The following is a 23,144-nucleotide window of genomic DNA, read 5'->3' as shown; positions in this document are numbered from 1 at the left end:
TAGCCTGTCATCAATATTTCCAGGACGAATCTAACTAGGAAGGGGACCTTGAGTCGCCATGGGGACTTCTGTAAAGAGTGCTTTTAGGGCGTCAAAGGAGGCTTCTGCTGCAAGCTCGTTCTCAGCCTTGATTTTTGCCTTCTCTCTTCTTACATACCTTCTTGGTGGTAGAACTTTATTAATTGGTACATTAGGTGACCAATGTGGAGGATATGACAGTGACTCTATAGCTAGACTATACCCACATAGTCCACTCTTAGTTATGGCACATTCATTGTGTCACCTCTTCTATCCTTAGTGGGTTCACACTTAGCAACTTCATGTACATATATTCTAGCACTTTCATATAGTGTACATGATGAGGCCCACTCTCAATTGAATTCACCTTTATTGTTGCAAATATTTGTTTGGATTTGTTAAAAACATTATATTAGCAAACCTTAAATTAGAAACCATATGAAGGAGTGGTATACTAATAGCTAGACATAGATTTAAGGTAAAGGAAACATGATATTGACCATGAGTTGGTCCAATCCATGTCGTATGATATGATTATATTGTATGACCTAGTTTACTTTAGAACTTAAGAATATAAATGATTTTATTGGTGGCATTATTAAGATGCACATATCAAAGAAAGGTACATTGGTGAGATAATGCCCTCAAGCTTGCAAAGACAGAAAGATATCCTCAAGAGTGTAACTTATCTAAGACCCTACAATCACCTAGATGGGATCATGAAACTTAGGGAAAAGGGCTTGTTGTAATGGAGCTGAGTGACTAGATTAGGATTAGGAAAATATTATTTGCTTCACGAGCATCTTGAGCTATCTTTAATTGAGGATATAAATTAATAAGTAATATGTGATTGATCATGAAACTTATGGAAAAGGGCTTAATATAATGGAGATTAGCAACTAAACTAGGATTAGGAAGAGATTCTTTACTTCACAAGCATCTTCAACTATCTTTATCTAGGAATACAAATTAATGAGTAATGATCTTTTCTTAGGGATATAAATTAGTGAGTAAGTAGTCGTAGTCTATGCTTGATAAGTTTGAATCTAGGCAAACAAAGTGACGCTAGACTATTGGAAGGATAAATACAAATAGAAGAGAAGCTTAATATTAACACAAAAATCCTCAAATTGAAGTACTCAGTCTTAGAACTAGTACTTAGACCATAAGATTACCTTAATATTAACTTAATGCAATAAACTTTAGGCTAGTGTTATAAACTCTATACTCCTTAAAAACTAAAGTAGTAATTAGAAGGGAAAAGCCTATAGAAAATGCTTAGCATCTACAAATAAACCAAATAAGTATCTAAATGTGGTCTTCATTAATTAAATAAAAATACATCTTAGAATGAATGAATATTGCCTATACTCGCCTGTAGAGATTATTTTGAGTGAAAGTATTTGTATATTAATGAACTCTTGATGCAATCATGAACAAATGTTGTTGTATGATTACTATTCCTTAATACAAGTATGCATTGACAAGGCTTGCACACTATTTTGAATGCCTTGGAAAGGTTGTGGATCATTCTTGGTTTATACATAAGGACCCCTTAAAGAGAGAGTGGATAAAGCTTTTGGACTGATACTCCATTGGAAATATGGGAGAGGTTAACATTACAATTTGAAAAAAAATGCCTTGAAAGACCGCTTGGCTTTACTTGGAAATAATGTATTCATAGATGAATTAGGTTGCTTGCCTTGATTCTTTGAGATACATTATTGAGTATCTTTCACATTACTAGCTGGACAGGGTCATTTTCATCAAATTTACCTAATGATAGTTCTTTGGTGGGCCTCTCTCTCACCAAGAACCAAGTCCAACCACTATGTTGATTGTTGCTTGGGGTGAGGGGTCATTTATGGTACTAAGATTTTGGGCCTATGGTGGTATGGGAGCTGATGGTGCTTTGGTTTCATGGTAATCCATGTGGCTAATACTATGATGGAGATGGAACCCCATGAATCCAATGTATGCATAGCAATGGGCCTAATTCTAGATAATTGCTAGGGTAAATTAACTCAAAAGAGTTGGGGTATCCATAGTTTGGATATTTGTCCCATAGGGGACATGCTATATAAGAAACACAAGATGTTTTCAAAAATTGTTTTCTAATTGTGCTTAAATTACATGAAGGGATCAATGTAAGGGATAATCTAGAAAGTTATTTTTATGTGCTTACAAACCATGATAGGACCTATTTAGATAATTAAATAATATCTTGGATGTTTGAGTGGAAAGAGGGAGAAGTAGTTACTCCCAATGGGTGTGTCCTATGGAAGGGTGGACCTAATAAGTTGGGTGGCTTTCCAAAATATGTTAGGAAAAGGCCAAGAGGCTAGTGTATGACTAGGCTTTGGCAAAGGGGTTGATGCTCAAGCAAGCACTTAGCTTCCCCTGTTATCACATACTCTTTGAACCAAGTGCATTGTTTGTCTACTCTAATCTTTGATTGGTTGCAAATTGACCTTTCTTAGTTGGGTGCTACAACGTTGTTAGGTGACTATGAAAAATAGGAGCCTCAGGAAAATCCTCTTTGGGTCATGGCCTTGTTGCTTCATTGCATAGGTAGAATTAGAATCTATTTGACTAGCTAAGTCTATACCTTCCTTGTATATGGACATTTTGATTTTGACAAGATAAGACTTGGGCAAAACAAAAATCTCCAAGTTTCCAATGACTAAATAAGAGTCCTAATGAATAGATAAGAGTTCTAATGAGATGGATCATGCATTATAAAGCTTGTTACTCTTCTAATTATGGGTTATTACCAATTGAGAAAATCAAAATCCTCTAAGATTTCCAATGACATTTGAAATCAAAATGAGTATATAAGAGTTGGGGAAAAATAAAAATAATGTGCCAAAATTGTTTGATATTATTGATTGATTGACATTTTTATATTTGTGACAAGTCTTCCCACCATAATGACTCCTGTCATTAGAGCATAAAAATGTCACCCTTCAAGGCGTTATATGGTTAGGAATGCTTATCCCCTCTAAACTTCTATGATCCTACCATGAAGGTGGAGAATTCTAAAGCAATGTTAGAAGAACTAGAGGAGTAGAATGTAGACATCACCTAGTATATGAAGGCCACCCAAGATTGCCAAAGCACTATGCTAACTTAGGGAGCTATGAAGGGGTTTTCAAGGGTTGTGATTATGATATTTATTTTTGTATAGCCTCAAAAGGGTTAGTTATTACTTGGGAAATACAAGAAGCTAATTCCTAGACATTATGGACCTTACTAGATCATCAAATGTTAAATTAGGCACCCATGCTTACAAGTTTTATGTTTAAAGATTCTTGATGTATTCATGTAAGATTATTGAATCATTTTGTACCTGACCACATTATCTTCTAGATGATCAACAAGTTGTTATACCCAAGCAGAGTCCTTGAAATGTCATTGAGCAAGATTGTTCACTCCAAGAGGAGGCATCTTCACAACTACACCATCACCAAACACCTAATGCAATGGAAGGATCATCCATGTCAAAGAATACCCCTAGTTCTTGTTGAGATACAAACATCCAAGTTCTTGAATAGGGAGTAGATGTATGTTCCAATTCTCTCTCATATATATTAAAGTTCAACCAAATAACTACAATGCAAATAGAATAGGTTGGGAACCACGCCATGTGAACTACCCCTAATGACCAAAGTTTAAACCTTAGTGCTAAATTTATTAACCTTTATTAAAAAGGTTTCAAAGCTAAAATAAAGACCATCAACTCTAGAAAATGTTGTCATCCTAATCCACACAAATAGTGATTGAAGTCAAATGCAACTAAAAAACAAGAAGTTAATGCCATTTTTTGAGGCCAAACTACAATTGGAGCCATTATTTTGTAATGTGGAAAGTAATGCTTGAAATGGAAAAAGTAGGCTACTAGGGTACTAATGATGAGACCCCCTTAGAATCACCCTTGACCGTTAATATCTTGATTGACATAAAACAACACAACACTAATGTAGCTAATAAAACTTAGCATTATGTTCTACTTTTGCATTATAAACCTTGTATTTACACCCCCCCCCCCCCCCCCCCCCTTGGCGCCTCAAAAGTAAAAAACTATATAAGGGCATCATTGTGACCTCCTAGCACATAACACACACCAATCAACACTCAACATGCAATCCATTCTCTCTACTCAATCAAAATCTATGAGTGAGAGGAGGTACCAAGCAAGGAGTCACCACAAGAGGAGAGTGAGATAGAGATGCTCCTATCATGAACGAACCAAGGAAGTGCCAAACCTTGCCTTGTTAAACTACCATCCCTAATAGCCAAAACATTGGCTAATCTAGGAGATAACCTCTTACTGCATCACTCTAGAGCTAGCCAAAATTATTGACTTGATCTCATGGCCCCAAAACACCATTTGAATGATATTGCTACTGTTGTTGATACTTTAGATGTGAGTAACATGTGGATATAAACCCAAATGGGGAGATGGAAAACATGACTCCAAACTTCCATGCTTCAAAACCAAATTATTGTAGCCCAAATTCACATTACTCCTTATTATAAGTACCATTTAAGATAGTAATTGTTGTTTGAAAATGGATGGTTTCATACAATAGAACGACGCATCACAATTCTTGGTAGTATGCAGAAATTGTGGTGACATTTTGTATTATCATTCTCAAAATGACACTCTCCATTGTGCTTACAATTATGCAACATCCGTTAAAGGCATACCCAATAGTGAATTAGAAGGTTCCCATCAGTGGAAGAGTATGATGAATCCTTGATTATCGATAGTTTTGTTTTGGCTAATGGTGATTTCTCAAGATACCCTTACTCTTCATTATCTTCACTTATATATACAATGCGTACATAAACATGGGTGCCTGCTCCATCTCGCCTTTGGCCATAGGCATTTACCTCAATAGTTTAGGGAGCAAATTAAACTCAACCTTCTTCAAGTGCATTATTTTCTACCTTTCCAAATGGTAATTCAAGGGCTAATAAATAGCATAGGTACGTAAAATGATATATGCAACCAACTCTAAACATGAAATGGCAATATGAATAGCTTAAAGATTTCTTATTTCTCAAAACTCTAAATTCATCATTGGCAAGGCCCATGCCAATTCTTTGGCTCTTACAGTAGCATGGGGTTGTCGCCTGTATTGGAAGGGAGTAAGTAAAATTTTAAAAACTTGATGGCAATGTCTCCATAATTAAAAAGGGTGGCGTTGAGAAAGTGTGTGTCACGGGTGGATTGCAAGCTATACTTTAACTCCTAGGATATTGTTGAATTGCTTGGAATCTTTCTTATAGTCCAATGTAGTCTTGGAGCTTGTGATGTCTAGGATACATGGCATGTGTTAAGATATTAATCTTCAAAAGAGGACCCTATCTCCTTAGGCTGGCAAGTTCTTATCTATGTGAACTGTTGACCATGTGTTTTTATAGTCTATTTCAATAGATACTAAGGCTAATGTTTAGAAAGAATTGAGCTTTAATAACAACAAAATTTAAAAGAAAAACCTTCAAAATTCAAATAGGAAGGATTAGAACATTGAAATTTACAAAGTTTTTACTTATAAAATGGCATAGACATGTAATTTGGTTCAAACATCTCCGAATTATTTTTCGGAGGGTAAAGGTATTTGTATTTGCTACCAAAAATGTTTTTGTGAATGGTGGCCGAGACCAGACGTGGAGGACAGACCAGCTCTGGATTTGGCCCATGGATGCGGAGAGGGGCTGCGTGTGACGGGGGCCTTGTGGGAAAAGAAATTCGAGAAGAATCCAAAATCCAAAATATTATTTATATTATTATTAGACCGTAAAGGTTACCATTATGATTTCCATTATCAGTAGCGATTAGGATTAACATTAGGATAATGTTAGATTTACAATTTACGCCAGAATGTTATGGGAGCTTCTGGAGACCTTCCCGTTTCCAGAATCTAACCTTTCTTTCTTTATCAGTCCTCTCCTCTCTCCTGCCTCCTCGACTTGAATTAGCCGTTATCGATCGCACCTGATCGTGCAACACGCAGTTCTGCTCTCGCGACAGCAATCCTCGCTTCTCATCAGGTAAGGATAGCAGGTCTGTTTTATGTATAGCTCCATGCAGGTTTCTTGTCGATCGTCTCTTCTTGCTTTCTTTTGTGTGATCCATCTTATGCTTTTATTCGCAGCCATCTTACTGTGCTTCACAGTTAGGGATGGACAGTAAATTGAAAATTTTAGTCCTCCATTGTTGCTTGTTGATCTCCTGACGCTGTGATTGATAGTCATTTTGCTGTTACAATAGTAATCCTCGCTTCGCAGTTAGGAATGGACAGTAAATTGAAAATTTTAAACCTCCATTGTTGCTTGTTGTTGATCTTCTCCATTCTTTCTTCTCGAGTTCGTTCAAGCTTTTAGACATAAAAGAGGGAATTTTAGTCTCGTTCTGGCTTGTTTGTTCTCTCCATGATCTCTTTTTTATCCTCTTTCAAGAGAGACTTTTCAGGTTCTTGTGGATCTCCTCCGTTGTTTATAATTTGTGTGATTAGAGTTCTCAATGTCTCGTTAATTGTGTGATCCTCGTTTGAGGTGCTCAAAATGTCTCCAAACCTTTAAACAATTTTTGCAATGACTGGTAATGGTTCTCAGTATCTTGCGTGTGTGTAGACTTTATCTGTACGACTTTCTAAAGAACTCATCCATGGCTGGTCGTGTCCTCGCAAGGAGGCTTGTTACTTGTCTCTCTCGCCATCATGATCAGCAGCGGATTATGCCAGCTGCACTGTCCTCTCGTTCCTTTGCCACTCCTACATCCGCCGATAGTACTAAGCAACATGGCGATGTAGTGAATGTGGAGAAGAAGGATAGCCAACTGGACCAGAAGAAGGGCCAAGCTCCTTCCCTCTTTGGACGGAGGTGGCCTCGAGGTGGTCGCATAACAGGTATTGCCGTTCATCTTTCCTGCAGGAATTGCTTGTGAGGCTGTTCTTTGATTGTGCTTTTCACCCCCGAAATGTATTCTTACAGCAGCAAAATCCTCAGTGGAGTGTTGCAAATAGTTCTAGTCAGATTGGCATAGAGAATTTGTCTTTGGATTTGAGCACAATCCTGTTTGTTAGCTATCTACTCGGTGCAGATATACGTTTTTTTAAAATAAAATTTATTGCTTGATCTCTGAAGTTTTGCACAAATTACCTGAATGAAGTGGATTGTTATTTTTTGTAGGATATAAGGGCTATGTGGAAGAGTGTAAGAGGGCGTCCTAGTCCCAAAAACTGTGCAGCCTGAGAGTAAAGAGGAAATATAGTTCCACCGCCTGTATACCTAATTGACGGTTCTGCCCACTAAGCTTTTGTAGGACTGAATATTGTCAGTTCTGCCCTCCAATGAAATGTGTGTACTCGCTATTTGCATCCTATAATGTAGAAGGGTAGTAGTGTCGCTTGTAAAACATTCACTGTGATGTGCAGAGCATGGAGGAGCGAATGCATTTCTAACATTTGTTTGAATAAACGAGGAAATGCAGAACATTACTGATTTATTCGTTTGCATGAACGTGTAGGAGGGAATGCAGAACATTACTGATTTATTCGTTTGCATGAACGTGTAGGAGGGAATGCAGAATATGAATGTTGATAAGTCAGTTTTTTCAGCATTGAACTGAGTAAAATACACCATCTTTCAAGATGTATTGAACTGAGTAAAATACAGCATCTATCAGGATGCGCTGAAAGCATATCGGTAATAGATAGGAAATTCCTGTGGAAAGAAAGCGTCGGTAGTAGATTCTCAGTGCACATGTTTTAACGTTCTCCTCGTGCCTTTGTGATTCATGGTGTTGTGTCGTTTGAGCAATAAGTGTTCGTGCATTCGTATTTTTAATGCGATTCTTCTTAGGTACCAGATGGATGTGTACATGATGTATTGACACCTCATTTGCCACTCTGCAGATTTGCTCTCCCCGTTTGGTCAACCAACATCTCTGACGCACATGATGGACACAATCGACAGGATTTTTGAAAATGCGTTATTCTCACCAACACCACTCGCAACCAGTTCGACGCGCATTCCATTCGATGTAGTGGAAGATGAGAAGTGCTTCAAGCTGAGGGTAGACATGCCGGGCGTAAGCAAGGAGAGTCTACAGATATCGGTAGAGAACGGTGATCTTGTTATAAAAGCGGAGCACAAGGTAGAGGACAAAGATGACGATTGGTCTGCTAGAAGCTATGGCTCTTACAACATCAGGATAAAACTCCCTGAGAATGTGGATTATGATGGGCTGAAGGCTGAGTTGAAAAATGGTGTACTCAAGATCACTGCACCAAAAGTCGAGGGCAAATCGCAGAAGAGAGAAGTTAAAGTCGAGTGAGTGCGGCGAGCAGGCAAATGTGCCTGCGAATCTGACAGAAAGGTAGGGTTAGAGAAAGCTTGGTGGGTTTGAAATTTTGTCTGAAGTAGTGATACCAACTATGTATGGGTTTGTAGAAAGAAATGGTAGTTTTTGAGTGTAAATCATACACCTCGCAGCAGGGTTCTTTTGTAGGGGTGGATAGTTCTGGTTGTAGAAGAAAAAAGCAGCCCTGTCGAGAGGGGAAGGTAGCACTTTCCTCTCGATTATAAAGGAAGTACACCAAGTTCTGTAAATCCAATAAAAATGTATGTAAAAGCCCTCGCAAGCCAGAAAGCCTTCGGAATCACTGAGGTTTCAGTCACTTACGTTTCAAGTTTTCCGGACTCGGAGTCCGACAAATTTGAGCAACGTCTTGTCACTTGGTTTCCAAAGTTCCCCCATGTTACAAGTTTTTTCACAACTGAATTTTAGAAGGTATAAAATGTTCTAGCCTTTCCCATAAGGTATAACAATGTTATGAAAACTTTCACAATGGTTTGATTTTAGAAGTAAAATGGTTAAACGCTTGTTTTTCGCAATTGTTAAAGTTTAGGGGTGAACCCCCTTGTTGACGCTTGTGCATATTTGTCTTTACAATTGTTTAACTTTAGTTACGTATGATGGCGAGGTAAGGCTTATACATGTTTTATGGCGAATGGCAAACACATCTACAAACATTGTAGAGGCTTTGTACAAGTTTTATGGTGAATGGCAAACACTTCTACAAGCATTCTTTGGATGGGCCTCCACAAAGCATTCTTTGGATGGGCCTCCACAAACTTTACTAATGTCATGCATCTTTGGTATTGAGAATGATTGCTCGAGGTTTGTGTTATTGTTTTTGTTGTTGTGAATGTCATCAAGTGAATGGAAACCCCTCTCCCACTCTTCCGCATATAGAAATGAGCCAAAGATTGTGGCAATTTGAAGATAATTTATAAGTATCCACATCAAATTGACTGTCAGACACTTTTTAAATCATAGAGTAAATGAATTAAGAAAAAATATTTATATAATCCAAAAGCAAACATCTTGAGAATGAATAAAAAAAATATTGAGAAGATGACACTTGAGAGAGAGCAAACAATTTTGAAGAAACTTGCAAGTAAGACATTAAATCTTAACATGGTTGCTAGTTGTTAGTTGCCTACAAATTTTGGTAAGCATGGTAGCTATCAAATAGCTTAGTGTTTTTGTGGTTGTAGATAACTTTGATTGCCATTGTTTGGATTACATTCCATAAGGCTATTACTAGCTTTGTTAAGGTGGCTATAATCCTCCAAAAGAGCACATCTAACATGGAAGTTCCATAAGAACCTACCCATTCTCTCCAAGTCAAAAACCTATACATTCAATCCACTTGGAAAGGATCCTCCAATACTTTCCCAAAAGATGCGTTGGGTAAATCTTCATAGCACTTGAGCAAAACACACAGGAGAGGATATGCTCTCCCACTTTGGGAGCACTAGTCTGAATCCTTGCATACTTCTCCAATTTGGTCATAGGGCCTCTCTTTCTCCGATAATACCCCCTTTCTCCAAGAGTGTCTTTCTCCAATGTACCCTATTTCTCCAATAGTTAAAAATATTGGAAGATATGCCTTCCATTAGTAGGCTAAAAATTCTAACGACTCATTTCTTGTTTACCTCTTTCTGTTTTCAAATGTTTTGAGTGGATTTGGGTGATTGGATTTTTAAGGAGGTTAGCTAGTCCTCACATCTATGCAAGGTGACTTCTAGCTAGCTATCTAATTGTTGGGCTAAATGCACATACATTGAAGTTCAGAGTGTCCTTTTTTGCTTAGCAATGGTCATAAGTCAACTACAAATTTTAGTTGCTAAACTAGAATACCATGTCTATTCAAATACACTTATCTCTTTTCACCTTGGGCTCCAATGCTTCTACTTTCTATATTTACTTCTCTTGGAATGTTGTGTAGGAGGGAACTAACCAAAGCTCCTTCATTTGAGCTTTAGGCATCTACTCCATGACTTTTCCCATGCCTATGTTGGATAACACAAATAGATACACTCTTAAGTCTTTCCATGTTAGTGATATTTCTAAGAACTTATGTTTTTAGTTAGAACTCTAATGTCAACATAGCCATATGCATAAGCAAGAGATGGCATTGCATCATCCAGTTCATGGTGGCATGTAATTACCAATTGATCCTCTTTTTGCATCCTCTCTTATGCCATCTCCATGAGGGATCTTTTGATCAATTGAGGCTTCAAATTCACTCAAGCTTATGGTATATCTTGTGAATCATTAGATTCGTTGTGCTCTCTATTTACTAAGCTCATATAAGTTTTTGTGATGTTTTTTTGGCTATGCCTTACAGATCCTTTTTCTTGGATTAAGTAGTTGCACTAGGTTGTTGGTACTAGATTTTTTGTTCATGCTCGGGTGTCAAAAGTTATTGGACTTGGGGAAACTTTTGATCGTTTAGATGGACTACCAACCACCTTGGGGTATTGCTTGTCAACTATTGATCCTCTTTTTGTGCCCTCTCTTATGCCATCTCCACGAGGGATCTCTTAATCAATTGAGGCTTCAAATTCACTTGAGCTTTTGGTTGAGAAGAACATGTCTTGTGAATCATTAGATTCATTGTGCTTTCTGTTGCAAGGCTGGTATCAGTTTCTCTAATGTCTTGCCTATCCCTTGTGGATCCTTTTTCTTAGATTAAGCGGTTGCACTAGGTTACTACTACTAGATTTTTTATCAGTCCTTGGGTGGTTATTGGAATTGGGAGACCTACACTAGCAATTGCCTTGGGCTTGTCAACTCTTGATATCTCTATTGTATCCTTATTTGGACTTTCTCTTTCAGCTTGAGTAGCAGCACCTAGAAGTGGTTGCTTTGTGTATTCCTTTTTTCTTAGACACCACATATATTTATGATGGAGTAGCAATTGTATTAGGTTGTTGCACTTTAGTGATTGTAGGCTTAGATGTATTTTCTTGAGAGACAACAATTTGATATTTTCAATCTCAAGCATTATCTTCTTGGTTTTGGTTGTGTTTGGTTGTCTCCTTGTTGGACTTAGTCTTGGACCTAGATGTGCATTTGGATCTCTTTCACTTTCTCTTTAATATTGATGGGATTTACATTGTGGTTAGTGGAGGTGGTTGTGTGGCTAGTTTAAGCAACTAGATCCAATCAATTTCTTGTGTAAAATCATTGAGCACACAAAAACACTTTGGAAACCTACTATAGCTAGATGCTAGATCTCCATTGATGCCTTTAATTGTATGCCTTGGGTCTCCTTGTCATTCAAGCTGGCCTCTTCCAACGTCTGTAGAAGTTACTATATTATTTCTAGCAGTTTTGGTCTTCTCTTTGGCTGTAGAAGGGTTCTTACTAGTGCTTCTCTCTCCTTACCTGTGCCTTGAGAAGTACTTTCAAATGTCTCTATCTGTCCTCACTAGGGTTTTTTTTTCTTACTCTTAAGTCCTAAGTAGGTTTCTTTGCTTTCCCTAGAGAAGAGAGAAGGTTGCCTTTGTTGAGAGTGGTGATTATCTTAATACTTGGCAAGCTCAAGCGTGGTTGGTGTGATGTTCTCCTTGTCCTTCTGCTTGACATTCATCAGCCTCACTAGCAGGTTATCAAAGTACCCAGGCTCAGAGAATCTCTTAATGAAGAGACTCTTGAGGTTGTTGAAGTCAGTCTGCTCAATAGCATCCAGACTCGTGTACCAAGTTGTCCTACCCTTATATCCTAAGCATAGATCAAAAGCTTGTGAGCGCAAGTTAAGATTGGTGAGGTTGTTGGCCTCGTAAACATGCTTGAAATGCTCCATGAAGCTATATGGGTCCTCTCCTACTAGTAGGTTGGTTCAGATAGTTAGGTCTGAGTGAGTTCCTTACTATTTACACACTCCCCAGTTTAAAATCACTCAGTGTATGTGCGTATGCTCTCTTTTGTGCACTATGTGCGAAATTAGGTTCTTGGCTTTTCAATGCACTTCAAGTGATAAAATCAATGTGGGGTGCGAATGCCAAATGAAAAATGCAGCTTACGCTATTTGCCTTTCATTTGCAGCCTAATCAATGTGGCTCTAGGTGCGTTCTGTGGCTGCTCCTAAAAATTGTCTAGGGTCTCTACTGCTCCTCTCTGCTCTCGGTCAAGGTGGAATTGAGGTCTATGAGTTAGTTCGGCTCTACATGGGGTTGGAATCTTGACTAGGACACTAGAGATTGCATCTAGGCCATAGGTTACAATTTCCCATGTTCTCAGCTTCTGTAAGCTGGGTCATTTATCTTAGGGGATTTCAGGGTCGCGTTTAGCTGGTACAAGTTAGAAGCTAGGTAATTTTCCCCTATTTTTGTGCCCTATCGGTTCGGGGTCTGAGTCGGATAGTTCGATTCTAGGTGGGTCCAATTGGCAGGGTTGTTCCTGAAGGTTCGACCAACTAGTCCTCGTCCAATTGGTGAGTCCTCGTCCGACTGACCAGTCAAATGGTCTAATTCTACTAGTCAGATGGTCCGACTGGTCCGACTTTGGGAGTCGAACACCGACAGTTGGTCCGCCGACTGTAGTGGGTGCAAATACAGATGTTGGTGCAATCGATGCTAGAGGTCCCTAAGGTTTATCGCCTAACCTATAACCTTCCAGAACAAGCAATTAGAGCACTGGGAAGGCTTGGATATACCTGGAATGAAAGGTTGGACTCGAAATCAACACACTCGATTCGTTCCGTACTTGTATCTCTCTCTCTCTCAAGATCTCTCTCTCTCACTAAAGTGCAGAAATGAGCTCTTTCCTATTGGTTTTGGGCTTTTAGGGTCCTGTCTAGCCATCCTTAACCTTCCAACTCCATGTCTTGCATGAATTAAATCCCAAAACTCATTTTTTCCCTTTACTTTTCTCTCTTCTGCCTATTTCACAATAGCAAAACCCTATTGTTTCCCTGCAAGTTCTTGGTCCTAATCTACCTAAATGCAACCAAAAATCACAAACGAATCCCTTGGCTGAAGTAATTTACTTGTCTACTCATCAAAAACTCCAAACACTTGCTCATTTTGAAAATGAAAGCACCTAAATCTCGTACCTATATTAAGCACTGGTTTGCGGGGTGAAACCCTACTTCAATGCTCGATTCAAAGCGCGTAAGCACTCAAGGCTGGAATCAGTTGGTCCTGGCAATGGAACCAAAATGTTGGGGATTTTACGCTTAATTGCCAAGAACCATGGTCCACTTACTGCTCAAGAATTTCAAGCCGAGCACTAATGACTACCTCTCACATAGCCGATGCGCTATCCCTCTCTACAAGTGGAGTGAGCTTACCTCGATGCTCAATTGAGTACCCTCCTCCTTCAAGCACATCAGTATCTCCACGATTCATGATGTAAGCTCAAGAAACCTCAAGCCTCCACCTTCAAGCTCCATCCTCCATAGCTGCATGTGGGACAAGAGAAGAGAAGAAGAGAGGAGATGATGGAGAGCTTCTTCTCCTTGATCCGTCACCCTCACACACACTCCCTCATACTCTCACACTCCCTCTCTCAAGCACACACAAGTAAGCAAGAAGGAGAGAAGAAGATGAGTCCACTTTGCTACACAGCAAAGAATGAGCTTTTCATTCCCTTTTTGAGTTTATACACAAGCCCCTTATCCCTTTGGGCACCCATCCCCTTTTTTACATGACATGCCATTAAAGCAAGGTTCTCTTTTCCCATTCCCTTCTAGTTGCCTTTTCTCTTTACCTATGCCCGTCTACCCTTTACAATTTGCACAGGAGGGAGTTTGGCACTCTTTTACAAAATATTTATAGGTGCCTTACATTTAATAATGTACTTTTGCCTTTGACTTAGCTTTTGAGGCCGCCCTTGCGCTTTTGGAAATTTTCCTTCATGCTTCTTCCTTTGTGCTCGCATTTGGAGTTTTTTTAGACTTCTTTTTCTCCATCTCAAATTGGGTTTAACACTTCTTTTTCTTCTTCTTCTTCTTCTTCTTCTCTCTCTCTCTCTCTCTCTCTCTCTCTCTCTCTCTCTCTTTTAAACTTTATCATTCATCTCTATAATTCTCACTACAAGGGAATGGGCAAAAGTTGTTTGCAATGGAAAATAGTGGGGTCGCTATTAGCGTCACTAATAATGTCACATTTGGGACACTGTTAGTGACGCTAATAGTGACGTCATTCTTCCTTTGTGTCTGCATTTGGGCTGCAAACATTTTCAAGAGAAAGTGAGAGAGAAGGAAAGCTTCTCACCGTCACCACCATACATGAAGAAGAGGGAGAAGTGCACGATGGAGAAAGAATAGATGTTGTGAAGAGGAGACAAAGAATCCATCCTTAGGCCTTTGTGGTAGGTACATTGCCTCTTATTGCTTTGTTCTTGTGTTTTCTTCTTTTCTTTTATTTGTTTTTCTTTGTAATGAGATGCATTGAGAGAGAAAGAGAGAAAATGAGAGAGGAAGAAGAAGGAAGGAAGAGGAAGAGAGAACAAGAGAGCGAAAAAAGATGTAAGATAACCAAGAAAGAGAAAAAGAGAGAGAGAGAGAGAGAAAGGGAGGGAAAAAAGAAAATGAGAAAAAGAAATAGAGAGTGAAGGGAGAGGTGGATAAAAGGGTGAGGTAAAGAGAGGAAGGAGAGTGAAAAAAAAGAGAGAGCTAGAAAGAGAAGGGGAGAAAAAGGGACGGAAAGAGGTAGAAAAACAGAGATAGAGAAAACAATAAATAGAGAGCAAGAGAGAAGGGGAGAGAAAAATAGAAACAATGAGAGAATTAGAGAGAATGGAAAGATAGAAAAATAAAGGGAGAGGGAAAAGAGAGACACAAAGAGGGATAGGGAGAGAGAGTCTTTCAATGTCTTGTTTTATGAGTTTTTTATTTTCTCTCTTTGATTTTGATTGTAACGGGATGCGTCGAGTGCGAGTGGAGAGGAAAAGAGAGAAAGACAGAGAAAAGGAGGGAGGGAAATAAAAAGAGAGAAGAAGTGAGGGTGGGGAGGAGAGAAGATGGGGGAGAGAAAGAAACATAGAGAGAGAGAGAGAGAGAGAGAGAGAGAGAGAAACAAAGAAGGATGAAGGGAGGTAAATAAAAAAGAGAAAGAGAGAGAGAATTTGAAAGGTGGGAAAAGAAATAAATAAGAAGGAAGTGAGGCAAATAAAAAAAGGAAAGAGAGAGAGAGAAAGAGGGACGGGGAGAGAAATAAAAAGGGGTATAGATAAAGACAAAGAGACATGGAGAGAAAAGGAACGGATAAAGAGAGATGGAGGGAGGCAAACAAATAAAGGGAAAGGGAGAGAAAGAGGAGTATAGATTTAAAAAAAGAAATATCATAAATGAGGGGAACAAAAACTTGTTGTTTGTCATAAGAAGGTAGACTAAATGGAGAACGATGATGGTTGTGATGTCTACAATCGTGAGGTGTATCTTAATCAGCATGTCTCGTGTCATTACTCTCAATGCAAACTGACAATTAAACGAAAGCATCGCTTGTCTATAGAACACATATGATGCTTTGGCAAATTTGAATTGGAGATCATGGATCAAGTGATCTCAAACTTTGAGCGAACGATAAGAAAAGTGTGTATCCATCATGCTTCACATTCGTAAAGTAATTGAATATTATATACAAAAATATTAGATGTGCCCATAAAATTTATATAGGGAGGTGATGCCTCATCCCAAGGAATGCACTTTTATTGCAGCCAATTAAAAGAGTTCGTGGGCATGTGATAGATGGAGTGCCTGCACTAATATACCAATTGGAAGGCATGACTCAATTTACACCCTCAGTACCAGAGAAGACAATCAGCCTTTCAGACCTTCCTTCAATCTTGAAGCCTGAGATAGAGGCAATGATCGGTGCATTGATGTGCATGGTGTTGAGATAGCGAGCTCCACTCGTGATATGCCAGGGTGACCGTTGTGCATTTATGTCACCGACGTGTCAGTTTGCAAATGCGGTTGGTACACCGCCCATGAATAATAGCTACATGACAGCTATCCTTATCTACTCTAGTTCGTGGCTCAGTTAGTATGCCACCTTAGTTAGTTGAGTTTGGTTTGAGACCCATATATAGGGTTCTTCTATTTCTTTGTATCAGTGTTCTTTTTGGCTTACACAACTAAGAAGAGGAAAACTGTTTTCAGCCTCCACCTTTGTGTGTATTCCCCCATTGTGCAAGCAAGAAAGCTACAAGTGAGACTCATTCCTTCTCTCCCACAATCTTGACATGTTATCAGAGCCTTGTTCGTGGTAAGGAGCTCAAGAAAGCAAGCCAAGCTCGCGGTGTTCTGGTAAGAGGAGCAGTGTTGCTTTCATTTTCTATTTTGGGAGCAGATCTCTGCAGTAGCACAGCCGGAAATTGCAAGAGTGCATTGTCTCAGGTTGAGACGCCCTTTGCGGAGAAGCAAGAGGGCAGTATATGCTGCGGGTAAGGGCTTTAGCCCTTGGCGACCTTGTTTTTTTTATTTGAGGCCATTTCAGGGCCTGTTTTGGAGGCGGAAGTTTTCTGCACGCACTCAGGAAAAGGCCCAGTTTTATGCTGTGCGACCACTGTTCTACAGGTCGGTGAAAAGTTACTGTAGAAATTGCATCGTATGCCTGTGCGCAGAGACATTGGGAGTTACAGAATCATCCTTGTTGATTGTTGATGCAAAATCATCACTACGAAGTGACTGTGTGGTTAAATACCACTTTCGTCAGTTTTGCAGATTTGCCCTTGTGAGGCTGAAGCTGTGTTCTCTGCAGTGACATAATTTTTTACAGTATTCTGTAATGGCGTCTGATTCTCTTTCACAGATTGTAACTGAAAAGCTTGACAATAACAACTTCCAAGCATGGAAGTTTAGAATGACGAATTTCCTTATGAGAAAAGGATATTGGGAATTTGTTGCAGGAAATGAAGAAGAACCATTTTTTCCTGATGTTCCCAATCAACAGCAAATACAGGCATTCAAAGCATGGCATGAGAGAGCCAGAAAAGTTATGTACTGGCTGTCTATCAGTATTTCAAACTCTATGATTGTGCATATTCAGGATGCAAGTACGCCAAAGGAGGCATGGGATACTTTGTCAAAAATGTATAGCACAAATACGCAAGCCAGGAAAATGCAGCTTAAGCAAGAGTTGCATAATATGCAAAGAGAAAATATGAGCATCAATGACTACCACATGAAGGTGAAGAAGATTGCAGATGCACTTGCTTCCATTGGGTCGCCAGTGGAAGATGATGATTTAGTTTCTGTGACCTTGAATGGTCTAGGAAAGGATTATGCACAGTTCCGAACATCCATTTCCGTCCGTGAAAGATTTCCTGATTTTGAGGAGTTGATTGCTCTTCTAATTTCTGAGGAGCAGAGAAATGGTGGTGCATCTTCTTCAGGAGGAACTTCAAAAGAAGCTGTCTTCTACTCAAATGCTGGAAGAGGTAGAGGCAGAGGTAGAGGAGGCCGTGGTAGAAATCAGAATATGCAACAAACTCAAGAAAACCAGTCCTATGGAGGAGGACGTGGCAACTCTAGAGGCAGGGGGAGCCAAAGAGGTCATGGTGGATGGCAAAGAGGCCAAAATGCAAACAGCAATGTTGAATGCTACTACTGTGGTAAAATGGGTCATATGGCTAAAGACTGCTATAAAAAGCAGAATGACATCATGAATGGGAAATTTCAACAAGGGAATTATGCATCTTCTAGTAGATAGGGTGATGACAGAAATGAGCATTTGTTTATGGTGCAGCACATGAACAATTCTGTGACAAGTGCAGAAGAAAGCAACGATGTGTGGTATGTTGACTCAGGTGCATCAAACCACATGACAGGTCATGCAGAATGGATGGAGGATGCAAGAAAAATGAAAAAACCATGATTTGTGGAGACTGGTGCACATCCTATTGTGCAGATTGGAAAAATTCATTTGTCTATGCAGGATGGGAAAAAGAAATACCTGTCCGATGTATTTCATGTCCCGAATATAACCAAGAATCTGGTTTCTGTTGGTCAAATGGTTGAGCAGGGCTTGCAGGTCAGATTTAATCCTCATGGATGCTTTGTTGAGGATATGAAAAATAAAGGTCACTTGATAGCAAAAGGAAAGAAGAAGGGCAGAATGTTTACATTGGATGCAGACATGCCTGAATTGAGTGCAGCAATGTTTGCACATGGGACCGGTGTAGTTGCAGATATTGATATCTGGCATAAACGCATTGGTCATGTTAATGTACAGCGACTTAAATCAATGCAGGCCCAAAATATTGTTGCAGGATTGCCTAAATTCAAGGTTGCAGAAATGCATAAGGTATGTGAAGCCTGTCAGTTTGGAAAACAGGCAAGGAAACCATTTCCTAGACATGTTCAAGAGAGTAAGAAGCCATTGGAATTAATCCACTCTGATGTGTGGACTACTAAAGCTGCATCTCTTGGAGGCTGTCATTATTTTGTCACTTTTATTGATGAATATAGCAAAAAAGTTTGGGTGTATTTTATGAAAAAGAAAAGTGAAGTGTTTGGGCATTTCAAAACTCTTAAAGCTATGGTTGAAAAAGAAACAGCCCTGCAAATAAAATGCCTAAGGTCAGATGGAGGGGGAGAGTACCTCTCAAATGAGTTTGCAAGGTTCCTGCAGGAGCATGGCATAAAGCAGCAATATTCATGCAGTCATATCCCACAACAAAATGGAATTACAGAAAGAAAAAACAGGCATATTGGAGAGGTATCTCGTGCCATGCTCAACGAAAAAGACTTGCCAGATTTTTACTGGGCTGAAGCAGTTGCTACAGCAGTCTACATAATGAACATGACTCCCACTGCAGCAATACATGGGATGACTCCAGAAGAGAGGTATATTGGTAGGAAACCAGATATTTCTCATTTGAAGATTTTTGGTTGCATTGCCTATGTTCATGTGCCAGATGAGTTGAGATCCAAGTTGGATCCAAAAGCTGAGAAGTGCATCTTTATTGGTTATTCTCTGCCGCAAAAAGGGTATAGATGTTATAACCCTTCTACTCGTAAGTTTACATTGAGTAGAGATGTTGTTTTTGATGAGATGAGTAGCTGGTATAAACCAGTAAATGTGATTGATAATGTAGATGCACAAAATGGTAATGCTGCACAGAATCCACAGCAGTAGCCACAAGATATTAGTGGACCTGGAGCGTCCTCTAGCAGTGGTTCACATTCTTTGCCATGGACAGGAAGATTGAGATCAGGAGAATCTTCTCAAAGCAATGTAGATAGTGGTATGCAGGTATCACGAAAAGGAAAAGAGAAGGTAGATCAGCCCATGTTTGATGTGAATGTAGGTCACTCTTATGTGGATGGTAAATCCAGTGGCTCAGAACAGAGCATTGATGGTGAGTTGGATATTCATTCTATTGTTATACCTGGAGTAAGGAAGACCAGGGATGTTTTGAGAGCACCTGGGAGTGAACCTACTTTGCGCAGGTCTACCAGAGCTAGGTATCCTGTGGATAGGCTGAAATATGATGGATTTACAGCCATTCACTATGCATATATGGTCAAAGTGATACAGGAACCAGAACCCACTTCTTTTGAGCAAGCCATGGGAAAAGAAAAATGGGAGAAAGCCATGGATGAAGAAATGGATGCCTTGGAAGCAAATGCTACATGGGAATTGGTACCTTTGCCTAAAGGTAAGAATGCAATTGGCTGTAAGTGGGTTTATAAGGTGAAACACAATGCAGATGGTTCTGTGAACAGATACAAGGCAAGATTAGTAGTCAAGGGGTATGCACAAACATATGGCATTGATTATGAAGAAACATTCAGTCCGGTTGCAAGGATGGCAACCGTAAGAGCAATCATTGCTATGGCTGCATCAAAGGAATGGTCTTTACATCAGATGGATGTAAAGAATGCCTTCTTGCATGGTGATTTGCAAGAAGAGGTCTATATGGAGCAGCCACCAGGTTATGTGCATGTTGTTCATCCTAAGTTTGTTTGCAGGTTGAAGAAAGCATTGTATGGCTTGAAGCAAGCACCTAGAGCATGGTTTGACAAGATAGGACAATATCTTGTCACTATTGGCTTTCAGATTTCCAAGGCAGACTTCTCACTTTATGTGAGAAAAACAGAGAAAGGTATTATGCTACTTGTCATTTATGTTGATGATTTGATTATGACAGGTGACAGTGATGAAGATATCCTTCATGTGAAAATGCTATTGAAGTAGAAGTTTGAGATGAAGGATTTGGGAGAGCTGCGTTATTTCTTGGGCATTGAGGTGATTAGATCACCAAGTGGGATACAGCTCTTGCAGAGGCAGTATGGATTGGACATGTTGTCCAAATATGGGATGACAGGCTGTAAGCCTATTTTAGTTCCTTTGGAGCAGAATGTGAAGTTGAGCGCAGATGCATGTGAGCTTTTGGAAGACCCTACAAGGTACAGACGCATAGTAGGAAGCTTGATTTATATGACTATTACTAGGCCAGATTTGAGCTATGCTGTTGGATTGGTAAGTCAGTTTATGCAGGCTCCAAGGAAACTGCATTTGGATGCGGCTAGACGCATACTCAGGTATGTGAAGTCCACATTGCAGTATGGACTACTTTATGAGACTGGGGTTCAGATACAGTTGCATGGATACACTGATGTTGATTGGGCTGGTAGTATTTCTGATAGACAATCTACCAGTGGATATGTGTTCTCTTTTGGGAGTGCTGCAGTCACTTGGAGCAGCAAGAAACAATCTACAGTTGCCTTGTCGAGCATAGAGGCTGAGTACAAGGGCGCAGCAATGGATGCATGTGAGGTAGCTTGGTTACATAAGCTACTTTGTGATATGCATCAGCCTATAGATGGGCCAGTTGTCATTTACTATGACAACATGAGTAGCATACACTTGGCAAATAACCCAGTCTATCATGCTAGAACAAAGCACATTGAGGTGCATTATCACTATGTGCGGGAGAGGGTTTTACTAGGTCTTATTGATCTAGTTTATGTCAGCACAGAGGATCAGGTAGCTGACATATTCACGAAGGCATTGGGCGAAGAGAAGCTGCGTAAGTTCAGAGACCTGCTTGGTGCGCAGGAATTGGGATTGAGCTCGAGGGGGAGTGTTGAGATATCGAGCTCCACTCGTGATATGCCAGGGTGACCGTTGTGCATTTATGTCACCGACATGTCAGTTGTTGCAGATGCGGTTGGTACACCGCCCATGAATAATAGCTACATGACAGCTATCCTTATCTACTCTAGTTCGTGGATCAGCTAGTATGCCACCTTCGTTAGTTGAGTTTGGTTTGAGACCCATATATAGGGTTCTTCTATTTCTTTGTATCAGTGTTCTTTTTGGCTTACACAACTAAGAAGAGGAAAACTGTTTTCAGCCTCCACCTTTGTGTGTATTCCCCCATTGTGCAAGCAAGAAAGCTACAAGTGAGACTCCTTCCTTCTCTCCCACAATCTTGACACATGGATGCCGATTCATATGATCCACTGAGAGAGGAAGCATCCATACTATTATATGGTGGGTGTCGAGTATCTTGCTTGAAGACACTGCTTGCGCTCCTAAGTGTGCAGGCAAAGTACGGGTGGAGTGATGCGAGTGTGACCAAGTTTTTCATGTACATTCTATGCTCCGTTGATTTTTTTTTACTCCATTACTAAAAAACACTTGTGCTTTTTCAAGACATATTTTGATTTTTTTCAGGTCGTTAAAGTGTCATATATTACCACATGGAAACACGATGCTTGAGTCTCATGATGATGCACGATTGGTGTTATGAAAGCCTAGCATGGAGGACTACAATAACATCCATGCATGTGTCAACGATTGCATGTTGTTTCGAGGAGACTATGAGACTATGGAGACATGTCCAAAGTATTGTTCTCATAGGTATTGATAGGACTTGCAAGGGCAAACCATATGTCAGAAAGTTCTTAGACATTTTCCACTTATACCTCGTATACGTCATATGTTTTGTCTGTCAAGCATGGAGGCAATCTTGACAATATGGCATGTGTTGAATAGATCCACAAATGGAGTCCAACGAATATCAGTAGATTCATGCGCATGGAGCCACATTGACTCCACCTTTCCAAGATTTGCATGAGAGTTAAGGAATCTTTGGCTCGGTCTTGCTATGGATAGTGTGAATCCATTTGGTCTTCGCTCAACTTCTTACCATGTGTGGCATATAGTCCTTATTAACTACAACATCCCACCATGGCTTTCTACGAAGAAGAAATGACACATGATCCTTAGCTTGCTCATTCCTAGGCACTATAAAGTTAAGAATATAGACATCTACCTCCATCCATTAGTTGATGAGCTTAAGATTTTGTGGAAGGAGGGAGTCACTGTGGAAGACATGAGCAAGCGCAATGGTGGTCAATGGTCCATTCCAATATACAAGCCATTCTCATGTGGACTATGCATGACTTCCTGGGATTTGAGGAGTGCTCGGGTAAGTAGGCTTCCATTCTCGTTAGTGATATCTAATATAGCTCATTCAAGTTTGTGTTGACTAAATAGGGGTGTTGGGTGGGACAGTTTTAGTTACCTCAAGTTACCATCCATGTCCATGGTTTGAGCCACATTTAGACTCCCAAAGGTTACAAACCATGAAGAAGATGGTATATCAAGGACATGCAGCTTTCTTGCTGGAGGGTCATGAACTGAGGGAAGGTTGTCTCTTGGACGACCTCCAGCACGAATGAATGCCCAAAGCTAGTACGAGTTGAAAATGGTCCACACGGAGTCACATCCAAATGGAATGTGACGGTTCTTAGTTTTCTATGAGTTTCCGTATTGGAACCACTTACAGATCAACTATT

The 23,144-nt window shown here is 39.8% G+C and overlaps 1 protein-coding gene across 1 annotated transcript; it reads left to right on the top strand.

Annotated features, from left to right (window-relative positions):
* The first annotated feature begins 5,909 nt into the window (after positions 1-5,909).
* Positions 5,910-8,849, top strand: LOC148011774 (small heat shock protein, chloroplastic-like). Its single transcript, XM_087670774.1, has 3 exons — positions 5,910-6,078; positions 6,661-6,935; positions 7,944-8,849. The coding sequence occupies exons 2-3, from the start codon at positions 6,695-6,697 to the stop codon at positions 8,363-8,365; spliced, it is 663 nt and encodes a 220-aa protein (XP_087526900.1). The 5' UTR covers positions 5,910-6,078; positions 6,661-6,694; the 3' UTR covers positions 8,366-8,849.
* The last annotated feature ends 14,295 nt before the right edge of the window (positions 8,850-23,144 follow it).

Source organism: Lygodium microphyllum, chromosome 28 (assembly GCF_053477565.2).
Source record: "Lygodium microphyllum isolate KBCC chromosome 28, Lygodium_microphyllum_v1.1.10, whole genome shotgun sequence".
NCBI classification, from domain to species: Eukaryota; Viridiplantae; Streptophyta; class Polypodiopsida; order Schizaeales; family Lygodiaceae; genus Lygodium; species Lygodium microphyllum.
This window is presented reverse-complemented; position numbering and strand designations above follow the sequence as displayed.